The sequence below is a fragment of the Notamacropus eugenii genome, chromosome 6 (genome assembly GCF_028372415.1).
Source record: "Notamacropus eugenii isolate mMacEug1 chromosome 6, mMacEug1.pri_v2, whole genome shotgun sequence".
Lineage (NCBI taxonomy): Eukaryota > Metazoa > Chordata > Mammalia > Diprotodontia > Macropodidae > Notamacropus > Notamacropus eugenii.
In genome coordinates, this window is record NC_092877.1 from 93,807,122 (window position 1) to 93,826,349 (window position 19,228).

Below are 19,228 nucleotides of genomic sequence, written 5' to 3' on the forward strand. Positions count from 1 at the left end.
AACAATCTTGCTTAAATACAAATTGACAGGAACTTTTCATGAAAAGTGGTAACTTCATTTTAGCTTTTGTAATAGAAGAGCAGACAAAAGCTTAGAAAGAATTTAGCATGTACTAAGTTTTTTTGAGACTATATTTCAAAGGCTGTTAGAGAAAGGAAAGATAGTAAAAATCATAAAATTCTACATGGGAAGTTAACCTAGGAGACATTGGTTGTTCTCATAAAGAGTGTCTGAAAAGCATTTGATGAGATTTTTTATAGTGTTTTTGTGGACAAGATAAAGTGATGTATGTTTCAAAGTGATTGAAAGGTTGGACCCAAGGAGTCACTTAACCCTGTTTTGCCCCGGTTTTTTTTTTTGTTTGTTTGTTTGTTTTTTTAGCATTGAGAGGGAAAAAGCTGCAAGGGAAGTTGTTCACTGATGGGCCATGATCTTTGTGCAAAGTTCCAATGCTTTAGGTTTTCATTGTGGAGTTCTGCAGATTTTTCCTATGTTCTTGTCAGACAGGTCAAGGACTGGTCATTAAGAGTTCATTGTAAACTTGGAAGGAAGAGTCTTAGTGGAATGCCTCAGATTTATCCTTGGTTCTTTGTTCTTTAGTATTTTTAAAAAGTCACTTGTTAAGATAAAGGCATAAATGGCATGCTTCTGAAATTTGAATGACATGAAGCAAAGAGGGACAATTGACATGTCTGATGATTGATTAGAATCCAAAAGATCTTAGAACATTGGGCCAAAGGAATGTAATTAGTGTAGATATAAAGTTTTATCTTTGGAGGATCTTAAGCAAGGAGGAATATCATTAGAATTGTATGACTGACTTCACGAGTACTAATTATGAGCATATATTAAGCACCTACTGTGTGACAGACACCGTCCTAGGGTGGGGATACAAAGAAGACAACGTTTCAGTTCCTGCCATCTAGGAGCTTGCTTTTTATCAGGAGAAACAATGCACACACCTATCAGTAAATTGAAAATATGTAGAGTGCTTTTATTGGATGGCTGGAGAGTTCAAGGAAGGCCTCATATGAGTGGTGGTAGCTTTTAAGTTTTGAAAAAAAACTATAAATTCTTAGAGGTGGAAGTGATGATGGGACTAGATTATAGGCATGGAAAAAGGGTTTTTTAAGAATCAGAAAGGTATTCCAGTTTGATTAGAATGTTGTATGTGAAGGGGAACTGTGTAATAAGGTTGGGAAGATCGTCTGTAACCTGATTGTAAAGGTAATTAAAATGTAGTTTATCCTGGAGACAACAGGGAGGCACTTGAACTTCTTTATTATGCCTTGCTCACACCTGTGCTTTTGGAATAGCACCAACAGGAAGAGGTGGTATTTCAAGACTTGGGCATTCTAGTGTCTTTCTTTCCCCCAGTAAGGCTGTCTGTCATATTTGCTAAAGTACTAGAAGTAGTCTATGGCAGACATGACTGAAAATAATTTTTTTCAGGGTCTTTCTGAGTATCAACATCAAAGAAGGAGAACAGAATCTGCAAGGTCACCAGTGTCCCATCATTGAAATGGAGTATGTCCTTCACAAAATCCAAATTTTAGAGGGCTTTCCTAGCTACGTACAATATATATATATATAGCTATGGTACAGTTATCCAGATAATCCTTTTTATTGATGACTTCGTCCAGATTTCATTAAGTCCCAGAATTCTGTAAGGCCTCCTCAGTGATATTCTTGAGAATCTGGAAGAGGTGTTCTTTGCCATCAGTGGTGAAAAAACAAAATGGGTAAGAAAATAGAGTATGTTCAAATACAAAGGACATGTTCTTGAATAAGCAGCCTGTTAGTTGTGTGTGTATGTGTGTATTTATGTTTACAAGTGTGCCTATGTATGTTTGTGTTTGTATGATATAGCTCATGAACTGATGGATGAACATTGTTCTGGGCCCAGAATTGTACAAGAGGAGGAAATTGATCTAGATCACATTTGAGCACTTTTTCAGATATCCCAGTATGACTGTTGTTGCTAAAGCCCAACTTTTAAACCTGGGTATTCTCCCAGTCATGCTCTTATATACAGCTATGAATCATGGAACTAGGTGATTATCGAAGAATCATGATTACATGTATCTGCCAAAGAGAATTTTGTCATTAGGTAGCAGGATTAAGTTCCACATGTGGTGTGGTATAAAATTCATGATCTGTCTAGGATGGGCCTTCATAGCTTGTGGCTCACAGGCCTCTTGTGGCACGCCAAAGGATTTCCTCTATGTCCAAAAGATGTTTTCCTCTACATTTTTTGTGGGCCACCTGAAATCCTTTGGCTGGTCACAGATTATTCAGGTCTATTCTAAGACATATATGAGAAGGAAATGAAGTGTATCATTCATGGAACAAGAATAACGGATAGTAGATTATTGGTCTTAAGTGCTATTAACGTAGCCGTAAGCATATTAAAAGAACCAGAGTAGATATTCAATGGAACAACAAAGATTGGAATTGCACAGGATAGAAAGGGATCAATTTTGGTATGTGGCAGTGGAGAAAATATTCATAACTAATGAGATTACATATTCATGGAGCATATATATGGAGGGTAGTGATCAGATTTTTGATATATAAAGTAAGTACTAACAAAGAGGGAAAGGATTATTAAGATGAGTTTTTTTACCTAACACTCTGCTAAGCATTGAGAGCTTGAAAGTTTAGATGACAGGATATTGTTCTAAAGCCTGTTGTACTACAAATCTATTTGTGGGGTTAGTATACTGGAGAGCATTAGGCCCTGCATATTAGAGTGCCTGGAAACTGAACCATAGAACATAAATACAGTTTTCTTGAGAGGTATTTAATGAGAATTATTAGAGCTGTTGAACATAGGTTAATATTAGCTCAGTAATGAACATGAAACCTAGTATAATGAGACCTATTAAACACGTGGATTATAATGGGTAATTCCTGGTTTAATGTAAGTTTACAAATCTAAGTCTTAAGGACAAATGCTTTTTAAAAAGCACCTAACTGTAAAAAGTGGGTGGTGATTAATTACTTCTGGGCCTGTTTGGAACTTCAGTCAGCAAATATTTATTAAACATCTACTATGTACTATTCTAGGTATAAGGGAGAATGTGGCTTGATAGAAAGTCAGAATGGATAACTGAATGTTCAGTGTTACCATGTATCATAAACTGCTGCACACTGGGGATACAGATAGAGAATTGGTAGTTCCTACTATATAGGAACTCAGATTCTACTAGGGAAGGGATTCTTAACCTTTTCTTCTGTTATAGACCACATTGCCAATCTGGTAAAGCTTGTCTGCTTGTCTTGTCTGCTCAAAATGATGTGTTTTAATGTATAAAATAAAATATGTAGAATTAGAAACAAATCCCAATTATATTGAAATACAGTTACTAGAATATTCAAAAAACAATTTTTTTAATGGAATCCAGCTTAATAACCTCGCTACTAAAGAGAGACACTTAATTAGCAAGGTTCTGATAGCCCTAGTAGTTGTTAGGGTGCATCAGGAAGGCACATGGCAAGGTATCTTCTTCAGTGTCATTTCCATTGATGAAACTGTGCCCATTTCTGACATTGAACCTACTTAGAGTATCAAGGACTTGGGTGGTGTGTACATTCTTTTTTGTTCTTCAGTAGGTTTGGCTACAACAAAGTAAGGCTCTTTGTCCCCATGAAGCTTATAGTCCACCAGGGGAATATAACATCATAATATGTTGACAGATAAATAAATGAAAGCTACGTTAAAAATAAACACAAAATCATTTGGGTTTTGGAGGTGGAAGAGTGAATTTTGGAGGGAACTCTTGAAGGAGGTAGCACTTGAGGAGAGACCTGATGGGGTCCAGGAGTTCCTCGAGAACTTAAGTGATGACAGAAAGCATTCTGTACATGTGGGTACATGTAGAAAGTCTAGGAGGCAGGAGGGAAACTGTGTATGAAGGATGAGAAGTAGTCAAATTTACCTAGAAGGAAGAATGGCATGCAAAATGGGTATGGTTTTGTCTCCTGAACTTAGGAGCTGGAGAAGGAAACAGCGAAGCACTCCAAGTGGTATCATGAAGCGTTGAACATGCCTGAAAATGACTGAACAACAATGTATTTTAAACATCTGTACTGTTTTTAAAGGAAAGCTTCTTTGAGCGTTGCTTTATTGTTCTCTTTCTTGTCCACCCTCTCACACTTTTATCTAGGCATCTTGTTGTTTTCTTCTGTTTCTTTAGACTGAAGTAGCTCCTGGACATAATTGGGCATAATCATCATCATCTGGCTTATGGGAATGACTTGCTCTCTTTTTTTCAATACGTCAGAACAATTCAGCAAGGGTAAAAGACCCTTCAAACCACATTTGCCTCCTTTCACAAGTTAAATATAAGTCATTTGAAAGAATATTTTCCTATTTTAAATAAACAGCTACTACAGAAACCAAAGATTTTTGATGATAAAACTATAAGGCTAAAGATTTGCTTTTCTTTCTGTATTATTTCCTAGTGTCCTCATGTCTTACCTGTTCATCTTCACAGTACCTGTTTGCTTGCAGCATATTACTTCCCAAACCAACTCCAGATCCCACACGGAAGCCAGCATGAAAATGTTAATCCCAGGTCTAGAATATTGCAAAGCAGTAATCAAATCATGTTCCACCTTTTGTTCTTTCCTAGGTTGGGATTTCATGTTAACTTACCTACTTGAAACATACTTCTCTTTCTACACCTGTCCAAATGTTACCATTCTTAAAAGCCCAATCCAAGTGAATCTTTCTATTATCTTCATAGACTACTATAATCCTCATGGTCTTTTCTTCTTCTGAAATTATTTTATACTTTGTACTACATATGTTAGCATTTGATGAATAATAATAATATATTTTCCCCGTAGAGTCCTACTTGAGTGTCTCATTACAGCTGGATTCTTGATAATATCAGCCATATATATGCTCTAGTAGATTCTTCCAAGCTCGAAAGATCAGCCAAGAGATCTTGCCTAAGATAATTTCATTGAGGCTAATTGCTAAAAGCTTGTCTAGTGGATGATGCATTTTCTAGCCCTGATGAACCATAAGACAGGAAAACAAAAACAAGCAGAGTAGCCTGATTCCATCAACCACTTTAATTTGAGACTCTTTGTGTATATGATCTTCTTTTCTTTTTGATCTCTCTGCAGCCTCTTACACTGTTACCTTTTTTTCCATGATACTCTTCTCTCATTACTTTATCCTAGTTCTACCTGCTCAATCATCTTTCCTCAGTCTCTTTGTTGGGTCTCCATCTACCCTGTATTCTTTTCTCCCTCTATAGTATTTTGCTTGGAAATTTCATCAGTTTGAGGTTGATTGGATTCAGTTAACATCTCCATGATTCTCAGACTTTCTTATCTAGCCCTAACCTCTCTCCTGAACTCCAAGTTGCCAGTGGAACATCTTGAAATGAATGTCCTGGAGTTGTTGTTACTCAGCATTTCTAAAATTGAACATATTTTCCACAAAATTTTCCACTCTTCAGAACTTCCCTACTGGTGAGGGTGCTAGTTACCTAGATTAAGAATAAGAGCTTAGGTATTATCCTCAACTCTTCATTCTCTGTAGCCTGTGTCCATTCTCCTTCCAAGTCTCCAGCATGTGTAGTGTGTGTTCCCCTTCTCTCTTCTGACACTGCCACCACCTTCATATTGGTCCTTATGACCTTTGTGATGGGACTTTGGCTTGGTTTCTATGATAGTGTTCTGTTTTGAGTTTTAAAACCCTTCATGCTGTGCCCCCTTCCTACTTTTCTAGTTTTTTTATAAACTGTATTCCATCCTCCACTCATTTGTTAGATCAGTCTCCCTAAGCACAGGTCTGAATCTCTTCTCCCTCACTCTGTAAACTCTTGTCACCTCTAGGATCTGATATACACTTGTTTGTTTGGCTTTTCATTACTTGGCTACCTTCCTACCTTTCTTGTCTCATTACAAACGTTATTCCCTTCCACATACTCTGCAGTCTGGTAATGTTGTACTCTTTGGTCTTCCTTGAGCAAGACACCCTTTGTCTTACACCATGCATTTTCACTGGCTTTTCACCATACTTCTTCATCTCCTGACTTCCCTGATTGCCTTCAGATATTAGCCAAAATACCACTTCATGCAAGATGTCTTTCCTGGGTGGGGCCCACCTCCACTTTAATGCTAGTGTTTTCCTTTAGTGTTATCTCAAGGTTAGAGAGTGTGTGTGTTTGTGTTATACAGTCGTTTGCATATTGTTTCTCCCATTAAATTGTGAGCTTTTTGATAGTAGAGATTGTTGCTTTCTCTGTATCTGTTAAGGAATGTTAAGATGTCCATCCCCTGAACTTGTTTTTTTGAATTGCCATATTCTGCAGAAACACTGGACCTAGAGTATTCAGGAGGCCCTTGAATGTAGCAAGGACAAAGACAACTCCCCTCCCCCAGCAGACATAATTTGTTGTTTACATCCCAAACTGGACTCCCTGTATGTGTTCTTGGGAGTCAAGACAGGTGACAGTCAGTCTGCACTAGAATGGGAAACTGCTCATGGAGCTGGGACCCTTGTGGATAAGCAGACCATTCTATCTTTGTGACCTAGCTGCTGCTGTTTACCCTTAATTCTTGAATAGGACCATGGCATCAGGGAGTTAATTCCATGACATGCAAGTGAATTCAATTTAAGTGAGGGAGGTCTGTGTAAAGACACAGCCTCACTTTCTCCTCCAGAGCCATCTGGATCCTGTGGCCAGATATAGATCAAGACAACTGGAGATGGCCCTGGATACGTTGGGGGGGCTTGACATTTCCAGGCTAAGGTCTTTCACAGGTTTCAGTTTGACTGAAGCAGCACCTCAGTGATTAAGTCTTAATAAGAAATGAGGCAAAGAATGGCCTCTTAAAAAAAAAAAGATCCAGGAAGGGAAGACCCTTAGGATTTCTGGCCAAAATAGAAACAGTTGTAATTTACAATCATTGTGAGCCAATCAGTGCCCCAAAGTGACCAAGTAGACTTGGCCTGGGACCTATTGTTGACCAGGCAATGAGAGCCAGAGTGCAGTGGGGTTAATGCTGGTCTTTAAGAGAAGCTGCTATGGGTTTGATACCCTTTGTGGAGAGAGGGAAAGTAAAAACGAAATCCATGTTGCCCAACTGGAGGTTTGGTCCCTAGTGAACATTTCATTTCCTACACAGAGGTTGCTATTTGTCTTTCATTCTCGAAGAGCACCATGACATCAGGGAGGTGATTCCATGACCAGCAAGTGAATTGAATTTAAGTGGAGGACTGTGCCTCACTTTCTCCCTGGAGCCATCTGGGTCCAGGGGCATATTGATTAGGACAATTGGAGTTGGCCCAGGATGCAGTGGGGACCTTGGCCTTTTCAAGTAAGGTCTTTAACAGGTGTCAGTTTGACCGAGGCAGCGTCCTTTTAGTATAGCAATTCCAAGGAGAAAAGAATGTGGCTTTTGCTAGTGCCTTGCTCCTTCCCGTAAGAGGGATTTTGTCCTTTTTCCATCTTTACTACATCTTTTTCCCTCCCATGCCAAACCCCTTTAAAAAGATTTGTGTTTTCACCTCCTCCTGGTGTCCTACCTGGGCAAACTTCTGTATGAATTGTAAACTCTCTGGTTTTCACATGCATATTCATTTCTCTTGTAGTAAGCTTATTTTTCACAAAGTTTTGTGAAATTGTGAGTGCCTGTTGACACCTGGCATATAGCAGTACCTTAATAAATGATTATTTACTTGACTGGAAAGTTGATAACTGAAGCTCAGTAAAAGAGTAACAGTAAAGAGCCATTTTGTTTTTTATGTTGAGGGCAAGAGGAAGATCTAGTAGACAATAGATTCCCTTGCTTGATTAGTTAATAAACTTTTAAGCACCTACTATGTAACAGATACCATGCTAAGTGTTGAGAATATAAAGAAAGGAAAAATACAGTCTCTTTAAGGAGCTTATAGTCTAGAGGGAGAAGACAACACAGAAAAAAAGCTGAAAAATAGGGAGTGGAAAAGGGCGTGATGTAGTACTGTAGCTTGGTGGGAAATGATGAAACGACTGCTCCGGGTCTTCTCCTTAAATGGAGGGACTCTTCGATGTTTATTACCTTCAACCCTCCCGTTCTCCAGTCAGAGGTAGGGAGGAGCCCCAGGAGTAGGAGGTATTGAGGAGATACAAGGTTAAAAATTGATATAATTTTTAAGAAAGAAGAGTTTCTAGAGACAAATGATGAAGTCCAAGAGAGCAGCCAGGTGGGCAGTAATGAGATAGCTGCCTTAAGCTCCCTCCTTAAATGGAAAAGTCAAAAGATATATTACTTTCTCCTATTGCCTTTTTTTCCCAGTAAAAGAATATGATTTTTAAATCGGTAATGATTAATCAAGAATTGGTCCACTGGAACAGTTGGTACAGGCCTGTACAGCATGGGGCCCCTGGGCTGCTTTGCAGTCCACTAAAGGATTTCAGGTGACCTGTGGCAATCAACCATTGTCTCTAGACAGACTGACAATTTTTGGTTGTTATGGGTCATGTGACAACTTCCTGAAATCCTTTGGTAGACTGTATGTTGTGCAGGCCTGAGTTTGTAGATGTGAGACTACTATCATGAATTCAAGTCACTTGGCTCTGATCAGCTACATTTCAGCATATGGGAAAAAGCTGAACATGTATTTCCTGACTTTTGAAGAAGTTGAAGATGTATTTCCTGACTTTTGAAGGATCACAGGAAAGGTAAATACTGTTTCTTCTAGGAGTGGTCTTCAAGCAGAAGCTAGATAATACTTTCCTAGGAATATTGTAGACAAGAGTTTATGATTGTGATAGGAATATAACAATAAGATCTCTAAGGTCTTTTTCCAAATCTAAGTTTATGATCTATGTTAATAGGAAATGTGGATTGCAATATGAGGTTGGAGAAAAAATCTTTTCAAACTAGATAGATGAGAAAATCATTCTCAAAAGAGATAATATTCTATTTTGCTCTTAAAGAATGAGTACTTATAGGAAAGAGATGAGAATAGTGGCCATTCCCAACATTACAAAAAGGAATAACTAAAGATGTAATATTTGGAAACTCTGGACTTAAAGACATCTAATTGGAAAGGACTTGAGAAGGATGGCGTGCGCTATGTGTGAGAGAGGTGCAGAGAGAGAATCACAGGAGTAATAATTCTTTTACAGCGTGGAAGAAGGAATCAGATGATTAAGATATTCTGAAACCAGGGAAGGAAGAAAATGAAGGTAATCTTTACATAAGTTGGAAAGGTAGGGGAAGTTTTAAGAGGAAAGATACTAATCTTCACCTTTATACACTTTTAGAAGACTGGATCACTCAGATGAAGATAGCATGCAAGCAGTTGGAAATGCTGGGCTGGAGTTTAGGGGAAGATCAGGGTTTGAGATACAAGTTGGTTTCAATGTCATGCAGATAGGCTTCATAATTCATACCATGGGAATGGACTTGCCAAGGAGAATGTAGATGGCGAAGACTGAGAATTGAATCTTGTGTGAATGCTGACTATAGAAAAAGACACAGTAAGTGAACTTGGAGAATTCAGTACCGTGAAATCCATGGAAGAAGAGTCTTATTAAGACAGAGAGGATGTTCAGCGTTGTCAGATACTATAGAAAGGTCATGGAGGAGGATAAGGATTTTGAAAAATCCTTAATTTTGAAGTGAATTTGGTGATTGGAAGCCACTTTTGGATTTGGTGATTAGGAAGCCATTTATGAGTTTGGAAAGAATAAAAGAGTTGGTCAAAAGCATACTTATATTAAGTGCCTGGCACATAGCAGGTACTGTGCTAAGCCCTAAGTTGAATAGCAGGGACTCTGGCTGAATTACAGAGGTTTTGAGGAATGGATAATGAGATGATAATGAAGGCAAGGCAGGAAGTGTAAATACCTTTTTCTCTAATGTTAGATGTAAGAATGTGATTGTTTTATATCATGTTTTGTCCTTTGCTCTAGAAGAGGATTATGAAGTCAAGATGATGATGTGACTTGGAGTTGACTTTGATTTGAGTGAGGGAGGACTTGTGCAAGGGTACCAACCTCTTTTTTCTCCTGAGCCATCTGGGTCCAGTGGCCTGATATTCATCAGGACAACTAGAGATGTGAGACTCTGGCCCTTTCAGGCTAAGGTCTTATCACATTGTCACTTTGAGTGAGATACATCCATTCAATGAATAGGCTTCTTTAAGTAGTTACTTAAGGGATGGCCCCTTTAGTATAAAAAAAAAATAATAATCAAACTAGGAGGGGGAGACCCTCAGGGTTCCTGTGTAAAACAGAGACAGTTACTATTTAGGAATTACATTCACTTTGTGCTAGGTAGGTGGGGACTTGTTGTCCAGTCTATGAGCTCCTGAGTCTTTAAACAAGAAATGTAGCCAGTAAACCCAAAGAAAAAAAGGCAGCTTTTGGCCATGGAGTGTATATTCCCCTGGGTAGAAAACCAGAGGAGAGGAGATGAGAGGAGAGGAGCTGCTACTCACTCACAGGTTGTGTTTGTTCTTCATTCTTGAAGAGGACCATGACATCAAGATGATGACATGACTTGCAGTTGACTTTGATTTGAGTGAAGAAGGGCTGTGCAAGTTCACCCACCTCACTTTTTTCTCCTGAGCCATCTCTGTAGATCAGAATATAACATACAGGTAGATAGGAAACTTCACCTGGGTATGATAACTTATCTTTTCAGGTCGTTTAGAACATCTTGAATTTTCCTCAAACCCTGTTTTGGAGGATTGTTTATTTTTGTTTTAAAGTTTTTTGAATTTTATTATTAAATTTGCTATATTTGTGAATGACTTGATAATTTTTTTCTGCACTTTAAAAAAATATATAGTAATATGCTTTTGCATAGACAACACCAAATTGGAGACAATTACCATCATGTTTCTATTTTTCCTGTATTTGTGATTTTGTATTAGATTTGTAAAATGTTTTCTTTAATCATCAATATCAGTTACTACCACTTTTGTTTTATTTTTTCTTTTAGCCTTCCCATTCTTATCCAATGATTTAGATTAGATATTTACCTAAAAACAAGAGTATGGATCATAGATTTAGGATTGAAATTGATCTTAAAGCTCATCTTGTCTGCTCCTGTCATTCTGTTTTTTCAATTGTTGATTTAATGTCACTTCCCATTCCCTTTCTCCTTCCTTCCCCAACCCCACCCCACTTTTCTATTTAAATTATATAGATAAACAAAATAATCTGAAACATGGACATTTGCTCACAGCAAGTGCTTTATTTCACTCACTTAAGAATCTGCCACTTCTGGATCTGTGAGGTACAAATTACATAATAGTAAATGACTATAGTAATCTAGTATATGATAAACCCAAAGATCTAAGCTTTTGAAACAAAAACTCATTATTTAGAAAAAAAACTACTGGGAAAACTGAATGGCAGAAAGTAAGGTATATAGACCAACATCTAAAACCATGTACCAAGATAAGGTTAAAATGGGTACATAAGTTGTACCTAAAGGGGGATACCACACGCAAATTAAGAAAGCATGGAATAGTTTGTCAGATTTATGGATAAGGGAAGAATATAGCACCAAAGAAAATGTAAAGAGATTACAAAATGTAAAATAGATCATTTTGAGTATATAAAATTAAAGCTTTTGCACAAACAAAACCTATGCAACCAAAATTATAAGGAAAGCAGAAAAGTGGGGAGGAAATTTGCAACGTTTCTGATAAATGCCGCATTTCTCAAAAATATAGAGAACTGAGTCAAATTTATAAAAATACAAATTATTCCCCAATTGTTAAATGGTCAAAGGATATGCACAGACACTTTCCAAACAAATCAAAACTATCTGTAATCATATGAAACATGCTCTAAATCACTTGATTAGACAAGTGCAAATTTTAAAACAATTTTGAAGTACCACTTCACACCTATCAGATTGACTAATATGACAAAAAAAGAAAATGTTGGATGTTAGAGAGCATATGGGAAAATTGGGACACTAATGCACTGTTGGTAGAGTTGTGAACTGAGCATTCTGGAGAGCAATTTGGAACTATGCCCAAAGGGCTATAAAACTGTGTATGTCCTTTGATCCAGTGATACCACTTCTAGGTCTATTTCCTACAGACATCCCAAAAAAGGGAAAGTGGCTTATTTGTACAAAAATATTTATAGCAGCTCTTTTTGTGGTGGCTAAGAATTGGAAATCAAAGAAATGCCCTCCAGTTGGGGAATGGTTAAACAAGCTATGGCATATGATTGTAATAGAATTTTATTGTGCTATAAGAAATGACGACCAGGATGATTTCAGAAAAACCTGGAAAGACTTACATGAACTGATGCATAGTGAAGTGAACAGAACCAGGAAAACGTTGTACACAGTAACAACACTATTGTTTCATGAAATGCTGTGAATGACTTAGCTATTCTCAGCAATACAATGATCCAAGACAGTCCTAATGGACTAATGATGGAGCCTATCATCTGCCTCCAGAAAAAGAACTGATACTAATTGAATAGACTGAAGTATGCTATTTTTCACTTAAAAAAATGTTTTTTTCTTTTATTCCAGTCTTCTTGTACAAAATGACCAATATGAAAATATTTTACATAATTGTACATTGTACCTTTGTCTGATTGCTTACCTTCTGAGGGAGGGGTGTTGGAAGAGAGGGATAGAATTTGGAACTTAGAATTTTAAAGTAAAATGTAAAAAAAAAATAGAAGAAAAATAAAGTCTACCACTTCTCCACTGAGTAAAGGTGGGAAGTGTCTTTCTTCTTCAGATGTCTGGGATCAAAATTGCACAATTTTATTCCTTATTTATATTCTCTATTGTCTTGCTGTGTAACCGTACACATGATTGTTTTAATATTCTCTGAATTTCCCATATTTGTCATTTGTTCTAAATACATTTTTATTATCTCCTGTCTCTCAGAGAGCAGTTTGTTATAACAATCTAAAATTTTAAAAAGGCAAATGGGAACAATTTAGTAAAACTAGTCAGCATAAGAAAAAGTAATATATCATGTACAAAAGTCTCATCTCTGCTGAGGGGTAGAAAAAGTGTCCTCTAATGTTTATTTACTCATTCATTCACTCATTTCTTTGAGGTGGGAGAGTCAATAAAAAGGCCATTATAATTTGTACAATTCAGTTTTGATTGTTTTGTTGTTCTTCTCATTTATGTTGTTTTTAGTCGTTGAACATGTTTCCCTGGCTCTGCTTAATTCTCTTTGCATCAGTATTCAACCTTTTTGCTATTGTTTCTTACAATAACTTCAGGTACCATAGGTTTTCCAGTCAACGGTTCCACAGTTGATGTGTTGTTTTTAGTGCTTCTATAAATATTTTGGTGTGTATCGAGTTTTTCTTTATGTCAGTGAACCCCTTGTTTTTTTATGGTACAATAACATGCAAGTACATTTTTACTTTTGTTCTTCCATGCCCTTCTCTGTGCACACCGGTTGTGTTTCCATTTTATTGTTCTACCACAGAGAATACTAGTATAAGTAGTTTTTGATGTCTATGACATTTTTGGATTACTTTCTTTAGTGGTATCACTCAATCTTAAAGGACATGATTAATTTATTGCCTTTATTTTTTTCTTTAATATAATTTCAACGTATTTTGCAGACATTTTAGATAAATTTTCAGTTCCATCATGAAATGTATTAGTATACCTTTTTCTCCATACCTCATCCAGTACTGATTATCTGCATTTTTAAATCATCATTGTAATTTTTCTGCACTTAAAGTGAAATTTAAGAGTTGGTTATAATTTATACTTTATTGATTCTGGAATATTTTTCCATAATTATCTTCATTTCCTATGACAATGTATTATACGATCACTTCAGTATGAGTGTGATTTAATTATATATATTTTTATCCATTCCCTCTATATCTTGGAAATCAGATCTTTTATCAGACAAATTTACGTGAAGAATTTGCCTCCATTTGGTATTGCTTTTTATTTTATTAGCATTCATTTTGTTTATATAAAAACCTTTTGTGTGTTTTACCCTTAAACCTTTGGTCAGAAAGGTGCATCTGACCATTTTTCTAGATTTTTTTTAAAAAGATAGGATTTTTTACATTAATCTTATATTCATTTGAAGCTTCTCTTTTCATATGGTGTAAGATACTGGTATAAACCTTACTTGTTCTTCTAGTTTATTCAACAGATGCAATCAGTCAGGGTAGCTAGTTGATGCAGTGAGTAGAATACTGGGCCTCGAGTGAGGAAAACAAGTTAAAACCATCCTTCGACACTTAATAGTTGTGTGACTTGGGCAAGTCACTTTGCCACTGTTTACTTAAATATTCTTCTCTCTAAAATGGGAACAATAATACCCCCTGCCTTCAGTGTTGTGAGGATCAAATGTGATATTTTACACATAGTAAGTCCTATATAAATGTTAACCATTATAATTATTGTTAAGAGAGCAATGGCCCTTAATTTAGGCCACTTGTCCAAGAGTCATGAGAAGTACTAAAGGTAGAAGTACAAAAGCAAGAATTTGTATCTAGATCTTAAATTACAAATCCTGAACTTTGTATTACATTGTTTCCTTCGCACTGATTTAACATCAAGTTCCTGAAATACATTAATAAGTAACTGATTTTATATGTCTTTATTGGTGCTTTCAATATACAGTTCTAGACTACTAGTATACTAAGAAGGCAGATTTTTGGTCACGAACTATTTTGACCAATCTCTTGATCATGTGCACCAGCTGAATGTGCCCTTTCTGCACAGCCAACACAAGCAATAATGTAGATTTTTTTGGTGTGCTTGTTTAGCATTACAGTGTCTTTCTTATTCCTCTTGACTGGTACTGACAGAGGATTAAGAATGGAGTATTCAAGGTAATAGCACTTTGAAAATTGTAGTCATAAAACAAAACAAAAATAAAAATTTCCCTAAATATATATACTTTCTTAAGGCATTCCCCAGCAGTCTATTCATTCCTTTCACCCTTGTGTTTTCAGACTAATCTTTGAAAAACTTTAGATTTCTTATGTTGTTACTGCCATTAAGTAGTTTCTGCATTGGGTACAAAGTATTTTCTGTTTTCTGTCTTGCTTTCAAATCATTACACAGTCTGTTTGCTTTATATTTATCCCATCTTTCCCCAAAATACATTCATGTCTTCTGACCAGTGTCATAATTGTCCTAGAATAGAATTATAGTACATTGATTTTTGTGCATCCCACTCCTTCAGTTGATCATTTTCTTAACCATGCAGTTTACTTAGGGACAATACGGATCATATCTTTCATGAAGGGTACTACAGTAGTTCCCAATCTTGTCCATCACTGGATACTATCATACTTATTTTTATCATGTAGTGTAATACTTAACTTTTTTAATGTGTTCATGTGTCTCACCAAATAACTCGTTGAAAGACAAGGTCATGACTTTATAGTTCCCTATTATTTTACATAATATTACACAGTATGAATTCAAGGTAAATATTCTTTAAATACCCTGTGTTGATTTTACTCATTTCTTTTCTTGTTCCTCAGTAGAATAGGTTACAGTCACCATCCCTACAAAAGAAGAGTTGTTTCTTAAATTTCCTATATTCATTTTTGCATATCAGCACTCTATAAATACTTATAACAAAAGCGTATATACACATTTATATACACATGCATAATTTGTAGTTCAGAAAAATGAATCTAGAATCTAGAACAAGCAAAAATATAGGTGTAGAATTCACTGATGGTATTGTAACAATTTCATATGTAAATTTTTTGAACTTTAATTTAAGACACAGTAGTCAAGTATACTGTTTTTAAGCATAAAGGACTGTTTCATGGGTTTTCTTGTAAAAATAATTATAAAGTGTAATGTACATGGGGAAATATATATTATATATAGCTTAATAAAATGTACTAAAGTCTTACATTTTAAATCTGCTATGTAGTAAGCTTAGTAGTCCTTTGTGGCTTCTGAATATTTTTTTCAAGTGACTTCTGTCTACTCTCTGTCCCTAGCAAACCTATTCTTACTGTAGTATATTTTTAATCAGTACAAATGTACCTTAGGAAAGAGATTGGAACTAGCTTATGATATTCTATTAGAGTTATAACTATTTTCGGTTATAAATTTGTTTTAAGATTAATTTATGTAGGAGAAAGAATAAGGAAGTATATTTTGTCTTTATAAGGACTGTAGGCTTCATGAGTTTTCTTGTAAAATTTTTGGAAAGATTACCAGAATTATTGTCAAATGTAGTTTTGAGATGAAAGTTATTGCCATTAGTTTGATAGTCATTGTTAAATTAGTTGCACTTTTTAAAAGACTTGCATATGAATTAGTTTCATCTTTGTAACTAGTATTTGTAATATGTGGTTTTAATAGATAAGGAAAATATTTCATCTGGACAAGTTTGCTGTGGAATTTGTCATATAGTATAAAAATCCTTTCTCAGATACTTTTATTCAATGAAATAATTTTTAACAACTACCAAATATAATGTGTTTTGCATGATTGAACATATATATCCTATATCAAATAGCTTGCTACTTCAGGGAGGGGAAATGAGGTAGGGAGGGGGAAAATTTGGAATTCAAAAAGTTTTAGAAATGAGTGTTAAAAAATTATCTTATATATAACTGGGGAAAAAATAAAATATTTTTTAAAAAACCACCAAATATGGTAGAGTTTCCTTTTAGTATCTTTAAATTTGTAGTTCCTTAGTATTCATAATTTAATATTTTCAACCTAAGTTTTATTATTTAGGAGCTTTTTTTTTAAGTGTTTGTTTTTTTTTTTTAAAAATATCAAGACCATTTTTATAAATCCTGTAATTATTTTTTCAAGAAATCAGCACTGGAAATGGATGCAGTAGTGATCCTTTAGAATTTGTGAATCTGTACTTAGAAAGTTCTAAATCTTTTATAATGTATACTCACTTGTCAAAAATGAACTCATCAGGATCTTAACTAATAAAGTTGAGATATACTTTTATTTTTCTTAAGATATTTGTTACAATATTAATCTGTAAAATTGTGACTTTATGAATTTATTGATACTTGATATTTAAAACCAGACATTCATATACATATACATATATATCATAAGAATTAGGATTATTTTGTACAATAAATATTTGGATGTAGTATATTTTACTTGAGAAGCGGTGTAGTGTGTTGTATAGTGGCCAGTGTCTCAAGAAGACAGACTCCCCTGGTGACTTTTCAAAGACTCAAGGCTGGCGAACTCTTATCTACCTCTTATCTGTCTTAAACATCTATCTTTGCATTGGTGGGAAGACCTTTCAGCAGTTCTATGCCTATGAAATTACATTTGCAGAATCCTACTACCTAGGAGAAAAAAAGTTGACTGTAAACTATGCACACTTTTGTGTACTCATTTTGATTTGATGTTGGTATAATATTTATGATTTTCACTTAGTGGGAGGTAGCTTATTTGCCATAAATTTCCTCCCTCTCTCCCTTCCTCTCTTCCTTTCCCTCCCTTTCTTTCTTCCTTTTCTTCCCTCTTTTTCTCTCTTCTTTCCCCCAAATAAATGGTTTTCTGCATTTTAATGATGGCAAGGTAGGCATAAAAAAGATGTAAGAGCCAACTGTACTCTTTAATTCGAAGGAAGTTTGTATTATGCCAAGTATATTCTGCTGTTTTTGTTTTGTTTTCAACTCTGAGATGAATTTAGGACTTTATCAGTGTACATTACATTTTTTTCTTTGTCCTGGTTCAAAAATTTTTCGTTGTTTGGCACACCATGGGAGTATGGAAAGCTTTACTGTACATTAAATTCTAAATTCTACCCCTCAAAAAAACAAGTATTTCTGTTAATTTGTGGGAGAATGTAAAGTTTCTCCTTTTTTGTTCTTGCAACTCCCTAGTGACTCTGACTAATGAAGTTAACCATTTTTATTCTTCTATTATGCTAAAATTGTCAGTAATAAACTTCATATTCATATAATCTCCTTGTAATAAAAAGGAAAGGGAATGTCTTTTTTTTTTTTTTTTACATTTGATCTACCTATTGGTTTTAGTTTGTTGTTTGGGTTTTCCTGATTTGCCTTGTGAAGCTGAATATGCCATTTTCTTCATTCCATAAGTATATCATACTGTCTAAAATATTTTTTAGGAGAACTACTAGTAACTCCTGCCGAACTGGTAGATAATTTTAAAATAACAATGTTGATTTCATAAAAAATTTTTTTAGAACTATCAGGTAAAAGTTATTTTGAGTGGATAGACTATTCTTTGTTTTAGCTTTTTTTTTTTCATTCTCTAAGCATTGTTTTAGAATGTCATTTGGTGCTTTCAGGTTTTCTTAGAAACATTTGAATATTTCAAAACTTGTAGCTTAGATTATTTTCCTCAGGTACCATTAAAAAAATCAGTACAAAAGGGGTAGTTAGGAGTTTTTCATACTTTATATTTTGGCTTTCTGCCTGCAGATCTAAATAGGAAGATAGTAAAGAATGCCCAAAGCAGCCTACTTTTCATAATTTTGTTGTCATACAAGATATCGGTGACAACTGGGTGAAAACTCAAGGTCAATTCATATTGGCTAAAATGTTTTGAGAAATAGAAGAGGTTAAGTAGATAAGAATGTTAATTAAATCAAGAGGAAAATTAATAATTTACTTCAGTATAGTATAATCACAATATAATCATATGATAGAGTAGGGGGAGCTTCCTGTTTTTTTGGTAAGACCTGAGAGGTAAGAATAGTTTTTGCATTTTATAATACAAAAGCAAGCCACTGTATTTTGCAGACCTCTGGTGTAGTGGAAAGGATACTGGTTATAGAGCCGCAAGATTGTGGATTTAGTCCTGGCTTTTCCACTTATGATCTCTCAGTCAAGTCACTTCACATTTGAGTTCTGTTTCCTTATTTCTAAAATGGGAGTAATAATAGATCAACCTCTTGTTTCACAACAGTGTTGTGAAAACCCCATAGAGATCATGTTAGGTTACGTTGAAAAAGTGTAAAGGAGTATTCAAATTTAAAATGAAAATAGAAAAGTTACCTTTAATTTCAGCATTTTATTAGTGTTCTTATTTTCCAGAAAACTTGTTTTTACTTATTTTCCTGGAATGCACAGATCTTTTTTTTTTTTTTTAAATAAAAATGTTTTCATTCTTGAATTTTAGGGCAGCAGCAATGACTCTAAGGACAGTATTGCTCTCATTACAAGCATTATTGGCAGCTGCAGAACCAGATGATCCACAAGATGCAGTAGTAGCAAATCAGGTAAGGAATCTGAAACTTTTAACATAAAGAAAG

General features: G+C 35.2%; 1 protein-coding gene across 4 annotated transcripts in view; it reads left to right on the forward strand.

The window, feature by feature from the left end:
- Positions 1-19,228, forward strand: part of UBE2K (ubiquitin conjugating enzyme E2 K) — a 102,336-nt gene that overhangs the window by 67,544 nt on the left and 15,564 nt on the right. For all 4 annotated transcript variants that reach the window (XM_072620534.1, XM_072620536.1, XM_072620532.1 and 1 more), the window contains one exon: positions 19,096-19,195. In XM_072620534.1, the coding sequence (XP_072476635.1) occupies positions 19,106-19,195 (90 nt within the window). In that variant the 5' untranslated portion in view covers positions 19,096-19,105. The remainder of the gene's footprint in view (positions 1-19,095; positions 19,196-19,228) is intronic.